The sequence below is a fragment of the Syngnathus scovelli genome, chromosome 13 (genome assembly GCF_024217435.2).
Source record: "Syngnathus scovelli strain Florida chromosome 13, RoL_Ssco_1.2, whole genome shotgun sequence".
Classification (NCBI taxonomy): Eukaryota; Metazoa; Chordata; class Actinopteri; order Syngnathiformes; family Syngnathidae; genus Syngnathus; species Syngnathus scovelli.
The window spans coordinates 5,647,113-5,660,946 of NC_090859.1; the positions used below are offsets into that span (position 1 = coordinate 5,647,113).

General features: G+C 39.1%; 1 protein-coding gene across 5 annotated transcripts in view; it reads right to left on the bottom strand.

Moving 5' to 3' along the window:
- dcc (DCC netrin 1 receptor) overlaps positions 1–13,834 on the bottom strand; it is a 260,988-nt gene that overhangs the window by 85,828 nt on the left and 161,326 nt on the right. For all 5 annotated transcript variants that reach the window (XM_068652676.1, XM_049737164.2, XM_049737161.2 and 2 more), the window contains exon 12: positions 12,670–12,719. In XM_068652676.1, the coding sequence (XP_068508777.1) occupies positions 12,670–12,719 (50 nt within the window). The remainder of the gene's footprint in view (positions 1–12,669; positions 12,720–13,834) is intronic.

The window sequence follows — 13,834 nt, forward strand, 5'->3', positions numbered from 1 at the left end:
CACTGCAACCCCTCCTGATGGTGGACCAGAATTACTTCCATGGCATCTGGAAGTTGTTCCCCATGGCCTCACCATTCACACACAAATTCATTTTAGCAATAGCTGAAGCCATATCCCACTAGGTCAGCACGAATCAGTTGTCCCTGATAAAAGGCTTGATAAGCACTCCTTTTTCACCTTGACATGACTCCTTTTTTACCTCTCATCATGGCTCAAGGATGATCGTCACAACAGGAAAGGGCCACCTTATTGCCACAGCTCCAGTTACTCAACAATGGATGACCCACAAACGCACAGACGGACATCCACAAACGCATACACTCCCACTGTCTCTGTGTATGAGTGCATTTATTTATATAGCTACATATTGTTTGATTTCCATAGTTGAAAGCATTATTCATGTTGTTTCCTCATCCAAGGTCTCACAGCTGCTCAATATACAGCTAAAATGGTTCTACAGATGCTGATGGATGATGGAGCGGCAGTAACAGGGTTGGACTGTAATTCTAAAATTTCTGGTGATGAGTACTCAAACTATTGTCCTGGTGGTAGTGCCAGTTGTCCACCTGGAAACTTTAACTCTAGTTTGAAACCTTAACCCTAGTTTGAAACCCTAGTTCGAAACCCTAACCCTAGTTTGAAACCCTAAGCCTAGTTTGAAACCCCTAACCCTAGTTTGAAACCCTAACCCCAGTTTGAAACCCTAGTTTGAATCCCTAACCCTAGTTTTAAACCCGAACCCTAGTTTTAAACCCTAGTTTTGAACCCTAACCCTAGTTTGAAACCCTAGTTTGAAACCCTAACTCTAGTTCGAAATGCCAACACAAGTTTTAAACCTTAGTTTTAAACCCAAACCCTAGTTTGAAACCCTAGTTTGAAACCCTAATCCTAGTTTGAAACCCCAACCCAAGTTTTAAACCCGAGTATGAAACCCTAACCCTAGTTTAAAAGCCTATTTTGAAACCCTGACCCTAGTTTGAAACCCTAACGCTTGTTTGAAACCCCTATCCTAGTTTGATACCCTGCACCTAGTTTTAAATCATCAATAATCAATGCATACGTGGGTAAAAAATGACCCGGTGAGGTTGTTTTTTTGAAATAACTTCATGATCATTTTTTTTAATCTTTTCATATTCCAGGTATTCCTCAAAAAACATTTTTTTGACATAATGGCATTTTAAATTTTAAATTACAGAGCCACATATCTTCAGAGAGCAAGGCTTGCACAAGGGCTTAGCAGTACTGTCTCACCAAAAGATGCATGGGAGCCCTTTATCACAATATAATAAAAGAGGTGACGAAGTGCACAAATATGGAAGGTCAGAGAGGAAACGCACGCACGCACGCACGCACGCACGCACGCACGCACGCACGCACGCACGCACGCACGCACGCACGCACGCACGCACGCACGCACGCACATACATTGTATTCACAAACTTCACATTTCTTTATGGCTGTTCTAGGTAATTGTCTTTTTCAAAGAAGTTAAAAAGTTCGAACATTAAATCATTGTTGTGTGGTCCTAGATATAATACCTAATATCACAGAAGTGAATTACGCTCCCCAAATGACAAAAATGGCATACAAACAAATTCTAATACTTATGGAAGAGTGTAGGGTCACAGTCACTTGTGCATCTAAGGGTTGAAGAAAATCTAATTAAAAACACATTTACAATTAATTCTAGTTTATTTTGGTTTCATGGAATTTCTTATAATTGCTCTTGCGCTCTTGTGATAGAAGCAAAGTGGCCACATGCTGCACAAAATGCTGCCTCTGCCCAAATCTGTTGCTTAAATGTACTGAAAAAAGTTTAAGTTCCAGGGTGAACTGCAGTACAGTTAAACAATCTACCAATGTTATAGTGACATGGGCCACCGAAGAATTCATTAACATTTCGCGTGCACCTGTTCCCCATGCGTCTCCTCACCCTGCTAATTGATTACAGCAGAACTGATTATGGAGGGGGAGGGGGAGCAGGCGAGATGAGGATGCTGTTTGCCAAATAGCTCCATATTGGGTCTTTTCCTCTTCTCGCTCACCTCCCTTCCTCAGGCCTGGCATCACTGTGCGCTTCATTAACTAATTAGTCACTTTGACAGCACACAGTTGGATGTGTGGTCTCCATGGAAACAATACAGAAGTTAAATACATGTTGGAACAACTCCGACAGCGGGACACAGTGACAAACCATCCATGAAGGAGAATGAATAACCTCTTTATTTAGAGAAGTGAGAAGGGGTCATCTCAATTTTGGACATATTTAGCAATAACATATAACATTGCACATTGTTTGGATACATTATCTGATTGGATTTAACCAAAAACATTCATTTAAAAAAGTCTACCTGTGTTAGTTGGTATTCAGCCATCACAGTATTATACAGTATTACTTGTTTATACGTTTTTATTTTGGTGAAAACTACCTTGCAGATTTTAAATGAGGTATCATAGATGGGTGGTGCATAGTCCAGCGTGAAAGGAACCCATGCAGATTTGAAATTCTTCCACTTATGATCACAATATAAGTTGACACATTTTTCGACAAAAATAAATTAAGACTATTCACCAGTGTAACCCATTTCAAGCATATGCAGATGTAAAAAATGTCAGTTTTCAAATAATTCATACATTTGAAGTATTTGTTTTGCCCACTATCACTTTCTAGATAATGTATTAATAAAAGTACATAATTACAATTTGGTTTGATCTTTGGTTGATATCAATGGTCTAGAGAGCCCTCGCTGGTGCTTATTAATTTATACGTATGTGGTAAGTTTACAATATGATAGGGCTGCTGCCACACTGGCTTAACCAACGTTCCTACTTTATATTTTGTTGGCAGTCATTCGGCTAGCAAGTTGTACAACTGCAATGCAACCGCTGCTCAACCCTACAATCTGGTTATTGTCACCGGGGATACACATTAATTTATTATAACTGCAGCTATTATTGCTTCTACGCATTCTTTTATGCCTTCCTATTTTGGCTGCAGCTGCTGCTCATTATTCCTATAGCCTCTTTTTTTTTCTTAGTTTCATTTGTACCTCAATTTTCATGAGCATTTTTATCAAGATTTGAGCTCCAATGGTTACAAACAGACACATTAGTATTGTGACATCCTTGATTGATTCATTCAAACAAACAAATCTTTTGAGTTAACATACGGAATGGAGTTATTTCATGAACGTCCTTCTTTTCTCAGTTCAGTTCAAGCGGGGACTGTACTGGCCGGCAGAAGAACTAATGCATCACCCACTGATGAACAGTGAACTGAGTAATGAAACACCTGAATAACATTTTACTTTGTTGTTAAAAAGAAATCGAAAAGGTTCCTATTTATAGTCATCTGATAGAACATACTTGTATAAGTCACTGTATGTTACTGTGTTTGTCATTGTCCTTGATAAAAAAAGATAATTGTTAATTTTCAGTATATATTATGTAAGCGCTTACTTCTTCCGTGTTGACGAGTAACATCACATATGTGTTAAGTCACATTTTCAGAATGTTGAGAACTCATGTGTACCATTCATCCAGCAACATTCACAACAACGGAAGAAGACGAGAGATTCATGTTTATAAACTGAAAATACAGTCACTATTCTGAGCTTGTCTCAGCTAAAAAGGAAAGTACTGCAGTTTGTTTTACAGTCTGGTAGTTACAAAATGTTGTCTGACTTCAAAGACTTCTGATTTTGAACAAACACACCACAAAACATTGAAACCTCTGCAAAGCAGAGAGTTGCAGCGAATGCGGGAGATCCCCTCAGCACTCAAACAACAACAAAACAAAAAGAAAACTACATTTTTAATCTCTAGGATGTTTGGTGCTCAGAAAACATGGCTCGAAGAAATATGTCTGACAAGAAGTTTGAAAAGCCTGTTATTGAGGTACAACCACTACTACTGTAGTAATAACATGCAATTACAATAGAAGAATAGGCTAACCCTCGTAACCTTAAAAACACCTAATGCATCATAAAATTAGTGCTTTATATTTTTCATGGCCTAGGAACGTCCAGTAGTGTACAAATGTATTGTTGACAAAAACAACTAATTTTGAAACAGTTTGAAAAGGCCCAAATCGGACCAGCGTTTGAGGATAGCTAAGAATGCTGTCAGGGACACTTACAGTTGAGCTGGAGGTGCAGCTATAAATACATAAGGAGCAAGAAAATTCCCTGGAAATCATTGTGGTAGATTTTGATCATGGACCTCCAGCCGTACCGTTATATGATTCAGATTAAACTGAAATTGAATAGGGACAGAAGTGAAAATTTGTGTTTGAAAAAAAAAAAAAGATGTCAACCCAGACTCTCTCGATGATCGAGGAAAGAAGAAATCGCAAGCCAAATAAGGGTTAATTTGGGGGGGTCCAATGGGGCAACGTGAAACTAAATAAAAAAAAAGTTAGTGATAAAATATTTGATGTAGTAAAACTAAAATTACGTAATTTAATAAAAGTAATTTTAGTAGAATGTTTTGCTGTTCCATTAGTTACAACTTAAATTGGTTTTAATCTCACAAAGAATCAGCAGGAAACCGATTAAACTGCTTCTGCTTGGCAATAAAAGTTGAGTAAGTAAAGTAAATAAAAGTGTTAAATTAATAGTATTGTGGATGTTTTCACAATTTTATCCAGATCTCCAGCCTAAAAAAGTCCAGACAGAAAAATACCCAGCCTGAGCACCTAAGAGAATTCAAAGCAAATACACATACAAGGACATAATCACCCAAGCATACAACAAAAGCAGCCCTTTTGACAGTCATGCTCCACTGAGTAGAGGAATCTTCTGGAAATGGCAGATTTTGAAACTGATTGCTGAGAAGCTGGTTTGATTGGGCCAACTTTTAAACAGCAGGGGGATTCAAAGTTTGCTAACAACTGACTGGGTCCAACCAATATTGCTGCATGTTTCTTATTTGGACTTGAATCCTGTCTGATGTTCAAGAGATTCAAGAGATTCAAGAGATTCAAGAGTTTTTTATTCGCCATGTTTGAGCGTGCCAAACAAGGAATTTGACTTTGGTAAATCACAGCCTCTGTTCAACATTTAGGTGACTAACAACAACACTCAGGACATGTGAAGAACGAAGATATTCTCAAACACCCCCTGATCTTAAACTGATCTTAAACTCCCAAGAGGGCAAGGGAAAACTCAAAACTCCAGCTAGGGGAAATGAGAAACCTTGAGAAGAGACCACAGATGGGAGGGTCCGTCTTCTAGGATGACCAGGCTGCAATGGATGCAGAGAGGACACATAGTACAAACATCCATCCATCCATCCATTTTCTGAACCGCTTAGTCCCCACGGGGGTCGCGGGCGTGCTGGAGCCTATCCCAGCCGTCATCGAGCAGTAGGCGGGGGACACCCTGAACCGGTTGCCAGCCAATCGCAGGGCACACAGAGACAGACAACCATTCACACTCACACTCACACCTAGGGACAATTTGGAGTCTTCAATCAGCCTACCAAGCATGTTTTTGGAATGTGGGAGAAAACCCACGCGGGCCCGGGGAGAACATGCAAACTCCACACAGGGAGGGCCGGAGGTGGAATCGAACCCACACCCTCCTAACTGTGAGGCGGACGTGCTACCCAGTGCGCCACCGAGCCGCCCATAGTACAAACAGTGTAGACAAAAAAGGTGTGGAAAGCGGGATGTTATTGCACAGTAATGACTCTGAGACTCTAAGAGTGGTGTGAGTTCATCAGAGCGACAGCCTGGGGGAAGAAGCTGTCTCTGTGTCTGCTGGTTTTGCTTGTTTAGTTGAGCCACAGCACAGTGGAGGGCACACCACTGATACAGAATGCATATACCGTAATTTCCGGACTATAAGTCGCGGTTTTTTTTCATAGTTTGGGTGGGGGGGCGACTTATACTCAGGAGCGACTTATGTTTTTTTTTCACAAATTTTTACTTGATCATTAAGACATCACTTACAAGTATAGTTGACCACTTCCCATGTTATTTTTAGTATAGTTGATCACTTCACATGCTTTTATTTCTTTATCTTGAACATATTCAAAACATAAAAAATAGAGAAAACGTCAAATAAAGCAATTAACACTTTAAAGCACCATATCCAAGTCCACTGTCTGCTGTATGTACACTTGCTCCATTTTTGCTCCTCTTATATTTATTATTATTATTTATTATTATTTGTTTATTTATCATTTATTCAAGACTCTTATTTATTCATTGTTAGTGCCTTCTTGGTTTTTTTTTGTGATGCTTGTATGCATATGTGTACTATCTCACCGAGGGATAGTGGAAATGTAATTTCAATCTCTTTGTGTGTCTTAGTATATAAAAAAATATATCGACGATAAAGCAGACTTTGACTTTGATAAAACAACCAAAAAAAATTATATTTTCAGACGAAACTGGATGAGGGCGCTCTAAATTTTACCGTTGGCCGTGACTCATCAACTGGGTGGGCTTAAGAAAAATGGCACCAAAAAGAAACTCATATTTTGCAGGTTACAAACTTCAAGTTGTAAAATATGCAGCTGAAAACAGTAATCGAGCAGCAGAAAGAAAGTTTGGAGAACCGTGATGTACCAATGGATTACTATTTCAAGTGACGTCAGTAGCGCGGCGCGCCGGTTGTTTACATACAAACGTGCCCACACAAGGACTACCATCATTAGCGGTGACCATTTCTAAGTGACACGGAGGACAACGAGTTTGAAGGAATTAAGGATTTGGAGTGACATAGAAGGTTTGAAAAACTATTATGGCTTTTACGCACGCCCGGTCTCTACTGAGTCGGGGGCCGACGCTCGGCCGAGTGGCTGTCCGCGAACGGTGCGCGGGGCTCGGACATGGCCATTACGCACGCCTGGTCTGTCTGGAAGTCCACGCCGCCACACGCTTGGAAGTTTGTTTTGTTTAATAAAGAGCCGTTTACCAAACCTACGTCTATCCTTGTACTTTGTTAACGCTACAATATAGTTATATAGTAGATCTGTGGAATAAAGACGAGGCTGACGTCAGGGCGCACGCACGGCGATGTTGACAAAGGACGAGGAATTTGATCGATGGATTTAATGGAATTAAAGTGCACGGATGGTTTGATAATATTATTGGCTTGTATTATAGTTATTTAAAATATAGTTTATCTATCGTTATATGAGCCTGTGGAATATTTTGAAGCGCAAGCGCCCTCAGCCGTGCGCACCCATTGTTGACAAAGAACGATCGATGGATTTAATGAATTGGAGTGACACCGATGGTTTTATAAACATGTTATTCATGTAATAGTTGTCCTTAATCACTCTATATGTTACGTCAGGCCCGTTCTCAGCTCTTTGTTTGTGTTTGTCACGTTAGCATACCTAGCGTTTAGCCTGTTGTTGCTATTTAATGAATTGGAGTGACACCGATGGTTTTATAAACATGTTATTCATGTAATAGTTGTCCTTAATCACTCTATATGTTACGTCAGGCCCGTCCTTAATCACTCTATATGTTACGTCAGGCCCGTTCTCAGCTCTTTGTTTGAGTTTGTCACGTTAGCATACCTATCGTTTAGCCTGTTGTTGCTATTTAATGAATTGGAGTGACACTGATGGTTTTATAAACATGTTATTCATGTAATAGTTTTCCTTAATCACTCTATATGTTACGTCAGGCCCGTTCTCAGCTCTTTGTTTGTGTTTGTCACGTTAGCATACCTATCGTTTAGCCTGTTGTTGCTATCGTTTAGCCTGTTGTTGCTCGTTCATGACTGTTTTTGGTGTGGGATTTTGTCGAATAAATTGCCCCCAAAATGCGACTTATACTCCGGAGCGACTTATATATGTTTTTTTTCACTTTTTGGGGCACTTCATGGCTGGTGCGACTTATACTCCGGAGCGACTTATAGTCCGGAAAATACGGTAATTAAAATTATTTTCAGCTGTGAAAAATTAAATATGGTGTCGAGTTTGTGTTAGTTATAGTCTGGCTTCCTTCAATTGTGCAAAAACATTTATGTTAAAATTCTGCGATTGTGCGTCACTGCCTGTTTTCATAGCACAGGTTATAGTGAACACACTTTGAATTTGAATTTTACGCTTCGCAGTTATGATTGTTGTTTTTGCAATTTCGGTCAAGAATTGATCTTTACTCTCGTACTTTGTTGCACCCGTCCATTGTGATACAAACCCTAGCATTGTCGTTACTAAAGGGTGGAGCAAGATACACTGGAATGCAGTGATTAGTTAACCAATAAATTTCACTTACATATTACTATGGGAATAAAATAGGAAGAACACAAAAAGTGCATTAAAGCCTTGAGTGCCTTGAAAGATGTCTTATAAATAAAATGTATTATTATTATTATTATTATTATTATTATTATTATTATTATTATTATATTATTATTAAAAAAAAAAACAAGTGAATACTTTCTCCAAGCACACAAAGCACATGTAGACTGAATGGGAAAAACTCCAGGGCCTCCTCTAAGATATTTCTGAGTACTGAGAGCTTGTCCACTGATCCTGGATGGAAACCACATGGATCTTCTGAATCAGTGAAGTGACTTCAAAATGGAACCTCCTTTCAAGAACCCTTGAATAGACCTTGCAAGGGGGGCTGATGGGTGTGATCCCATACAGTTCAAACATACCCTCTGGTTCTCCTTCTTGAAAAAGTGTGACCACTATTCAGTCTACCAGTCCAGAGACACTACCCCTGATGCCTGATGACTTGATGTTGCCTCTGGCTTGTCAACCAAGACACAGCCCTACAACATCAAGAGCCTTTAGGAACAACAGGCGAAGCTCATTCACCCCCAGATGCTTAGTCTAAATTCATAATAAATGTAATCTATTCATCTTCCTCTATTCTCCGCTGGATAAAGTGCCACTTGATAATTCAATATAAGCATAAAATATTCTACTTCTACCCGCTACATAGGTAAAATGCATTTGGAAGCTCTTCAGCATTTCATTACTTTTGATGTGTCTGACATTGCTCTGTCAACAGCATGGCAACATCTGCTAAGCCTCCAGACAAACAAATACCAAATTTGGTTCACATCATGTGCATGTACATTATTAAGGCTGGGACAGGTGTGCAAATCCCTTTTTCATTTTGATTCACATTTCAAAAGCTTCTCATAGCCACATCGCCCGCATGAATGAGCAGGGATGCTTGTAGCTCAAATATACCGAAGCCAGCTGGGACACTGACTGAAAGAAGAGCTGGCCCTGACCATTCAGAAAAAAACAAAAAAACATTTAGGTTCTAAATATGATTTATGTATGAAAACACAATGAGAATAATGTGTTTTTGTGTTTAATCAGATAAATAAATAAATAAATAAATAAATAAATAAATAAATAATTTCAAATCTGCAACAGGTCCATAAATAAGTAAAGGAATACCGTAATTGCCGGACTATAAGCCGCACCTGATTATAAACCGCACCAGCTAAAATTCAGGGATATTTCAGTTTTTTTCTTATATAAGCCGCACCGGACTATAAGCCGCACGTGCACACGAGTTTTTTACAAAGAAAGACAGTACATAGAAAGCCTTTTTAACGTTTTAATAACATACTTGAACATGTCTTTCTAAACATTGCCTGCGACGCAGCAGTAGTACCGCAGCAACATGGAAGTGTGCACGCGAGTTATTAGCAAAGAAAGACTGGACACAGAAAGTTTTTTTAAAGCTTTAATAACATACCTTAAAATTTCTTTCCAAACACTGCCTGTGACGCGGCGGTAAACAGCAGCAACACAGCAGCAAAACGGTAGCACAGCACTAACAGGGCTGGTTAAAAAAAAACACACCAGTAAAAGTAAAAAAAGAGCCGTCTTCATCTGCCTCCTGTGCACTGAAACCATCGAAGCCTTCCTCCTTAGTGTCCGATTGGAATAGCGTTAGATATCCTTCGCCTCACACTTTCTCAGTCTCTCTTTCGTCGTCGGTTTTATGCATTTCTTCGAGTGTGAAGAGGGTCTGTTCATGCTAATCTTATTCATGCACGAAGCGCTAAATTACATTAAACTAGCGAGCGACACGTATAGCTTAAAAGCGTCATCATATGCATTTCTTTTGTCCCCCATAATGACGGTTTGTGTATAAAAGCTTCCTGTCTTTGTGTGAATGCGGGTGTGTGCGTGATGCGCGAAATGTAAACACAAACTAGCATGTCTTCTTCGGCGCATTATCTCTTCTTCGTCTGTCTCGCTCTTGCTTCCTGCTAGAGCGCCCCCTGGAGACCGGAGGCCGTAAAAATCCATAATTACGCTCCAGAGTAGACACAAGATAATGTCATCAACATCGACTGCCTTTGGCTTAAAAGCGGCATCATATGCATTTGTTTTGTCCCCCATGATGACGGTTTGTGTATAAAGGTTTCCTTTCAGTAATGTCCGTCTTGATCGCGCTCTGCGTGATGTGCGAAATGTAAACACAAACTAGCGCGTCTTCTTCGGCGAATTATTTCTTCTTCGCTTGTCTCGCTCTTGCTTCCTGCTAGAGCGCCCCCTGGATGCCGGAGGCCGTAAAAATCCATAAGTACGCCGCGCCGCCGTTTAAGGTTCAAAGTAACCTTCTGAATAAAATGCATTAAAAGTTCACATTCATTACAACTTGTTTTTGGTGAGCAGAATGTCAGAAAAATTGAATTTAAATGCTGATTGATTGGGTTTTAATACAATGCAGATGGTCCAAACAGCGCCACTGCTTTGTGTAATCTCTGAGTGACATGGCAGAGTAAGAGAAAGGGTTTAGAGCACAGGTGTCAAACTCAAGGCCCGGGGGCCAGATACGGCCCGCCACATCATTCTTTGTGGCCTGCGAAGACAAATTGTGCATCAAATTCGTGTGTCATTACTAGAATTGCAAATTGTCTTCAGTTTTAATATCTTTTTTTAAACATATTTGACCGGTTTTTACTCGTCTGATTTGAAAACGAGTTATTTGTCAGTTTTTCTTTGTAGATTTTACTGTATATAATAGTGTTAAGAGTAAAAGTGATCAAGTCATCACAAAAAACACGAAAAAAATCTTATATAAGCCGCACCTGACTATAAGCCGCAGGGTCCAAAATTTTGGAAAAAAGTCGCGCCTTATAGTCCAGAAATTACGATAAATAAATGAATAAATAATTTTAAATCTGCAACACGTAAAAAAATAAAATAATTTTAATGATCATGACTTATCAAAACAACAGTGTTGCTATTGTTGATCTGAACTTAGTCTTTTGAAAAGAAAAGTCCATTCACTGTTTCTTGACATCAAACTGCAGCTCTGACATCATGCATCGATCAGGCCTTTAAGCAGAGAAATATCAATCACATTCAGGAACGTTAGCAGACAGAAACTAAATGAGGTCAGCTCTCCACAGACAGTCTGAACCACCTCTTTATGGACATGAATTATGAGCCGTCCACATTATATTTGGAATCATTTTTCGTATTCTCTGATGGTGAATTGCGTGGACTAAATATATGTTAGGAAAAATGATACAGTTCAGGAGGAAGGCCATTTACATTTTTGAATTAGACTTACTCTCTTATGCAAAGGAGTAACAATGTCAAAATACACAAATGATAGTGAATTATAGTACATGTAGCATCCATTCTTAGCAATCTGGTGATAATCACTTGGATTGATTTTATATCATGGCTTACCCCGGGCACAGCCACAATGGCAAGTAAGGGTTTTGTTACTATGATGACCGGGAGCAAGACCCCATAAAGACTGACATTTTTTCATATGGAGAAAGCATTTCATCACCAAGCGGCTGAATTTGAAATAAAATGTAAAGTTAGAAGGAGGCAAAATGTAGTAATTTAACACATTCACTCTACACACACGCAGAATCCAGGAGTCAGCAGAACGGCTCACAATGAGCAAAATCATGAAGCTCGGAGGTTAGCGTCACAATAATTAGTGTATCTAATTGTTGCTGAGAACAGAATAGCATTTTTAGCCTTCAAATTGTGGACAAATACATGACGCAAGACCTTGGGTCCATGTTCTAGGTATGTCTGTTAGAATGATTATTACATTCCTTTTTTTAATGTCTGATTCTGTCTCTGAATGCTATTTTTTTAACAACCTTCCCATGAATCAATGTGAATAGTGTATGAACATGGCAACATGTGAACATATTTGGGGTGGATATCAATCAGTAAAATGAGGTCTGTTCACAAGAGGGAAATGGTTGACTGATGCCAATGTCACACTTGTAAAGTCAGAATAAACATAATCAATCACAGCCGGTAAAATCATATTAATCGTTTGTGTACTTTACAACGAACTTAATTAAAAGCTGATGTCTGTTTTAAGTGTCTGTCAACGTGCATACTAAAATTAAATAAAGTTTATGTTTGTATATTATGATATACAGGTTAAATTAATCAAACTTGGCATGTTTAGCATATAGGTGGTGGTGTTAATTCTCTGTATTGTTTGTCCTGAGCATCAAGTATTTATTGGTTAAATGTTTCCTTGTCCCATTTATTATGAATGAATTCTCCTCTGACCTGCATCAGAGGCTCCAAAACACATGACACGTTTTGGGGGGTTCAAATTGAAAATGGAAGCTAAACCTATGCACGTGAATACCTTAAGACATTGTGGACAACAACATATAAAAGGAATATCTTTAAAAAAATATGTTGAAAAGATTTGAAAATTAGATATCTTACCCTGGAAAGCACAACCTCTAAGGTGATGTTCTGGGGAGGTGCACTGGGTACTGCATAGGAAACAAATACAAGTGGTGAAAAGGTGAAAATACAAGACAAAAGTATCACCTATTTTCTGAAAATTCAGACATAAATAGTGTAACGCATACTGTATATAAATACTACAAACTATTTTAAATAAGTTCCAGAGTCAGGCATCTGTGCATCGAATGTAATCATTTTGCCCAAAAAATAAATGTTGCATCCAAGCCAAACCTACTTGGGCTTTGGACCTGCAATGCCACTGCATAACTAGCTTGCAAATGCAAAGCCCGGGCCACAAACCCAGCACTCTCTTTTGAAGGCTTTCAGGAGTGAGCTTTTACTCATGCACATTTGTGCAGTGTAAACTGGCATCTATTACATAAGCATTTCCTGATGATAGAGATCTTTTTGAAATGATGACTATATCTCAAGGACAGATTATTTTACTTAGTCTTGTTATAAGCCTCAATACTGACATTGAAATTGTCATTAAAGCTGAACACAATAGCATAAGTGACTTAATGTGTTTGTCGCAACAGGAGCATATTCAATAAACAAATAGAATCTCCCTGCTCTTCCATTCTAAACATAATACAAACAGTTGCAGACATCTCGTGTTCATCATTATTCAAGTGACATATCATGAGAAGGCCCAACTGTAACAGCGTATAATCAAACATGACTCTCAGGGATTTAGAGTGATGGTATTCTCCTTGCAAGTATGCACATCTCTCGTATCGAGGCCATGTGTAAAAGCCTGGTATGGTGATGTGCTTTTAGGTTATGTTGGAGCTGTGACCCGAATACAAGTAAGGTTTAGAGGTTTAACAGAGTCAAGCAGTTTGCGCAGTAAGATTAAACCTCATTTTGTGACACCTATAAGAGGAATACCAGATAGCCACTTAAACTAATGGTTTCATCCCTATTGCAATCTTGCCAGCTTCTAATGACGCTGTGGGTCTGAGTCCAATTATGAGTCCGCCTCAGTGATGTGCTGTGCAGCGACATTGCTGCTGTGACTGGAATGGGAATGAGTGGGTGTGGAGGAATGCTGAACAAAGTTTATTTACACGGCACCGCTGAAAGAACTGAAATGAGAATGGCTAATTTATTCTATATATTGTATAGGAGCCCCTTGAAA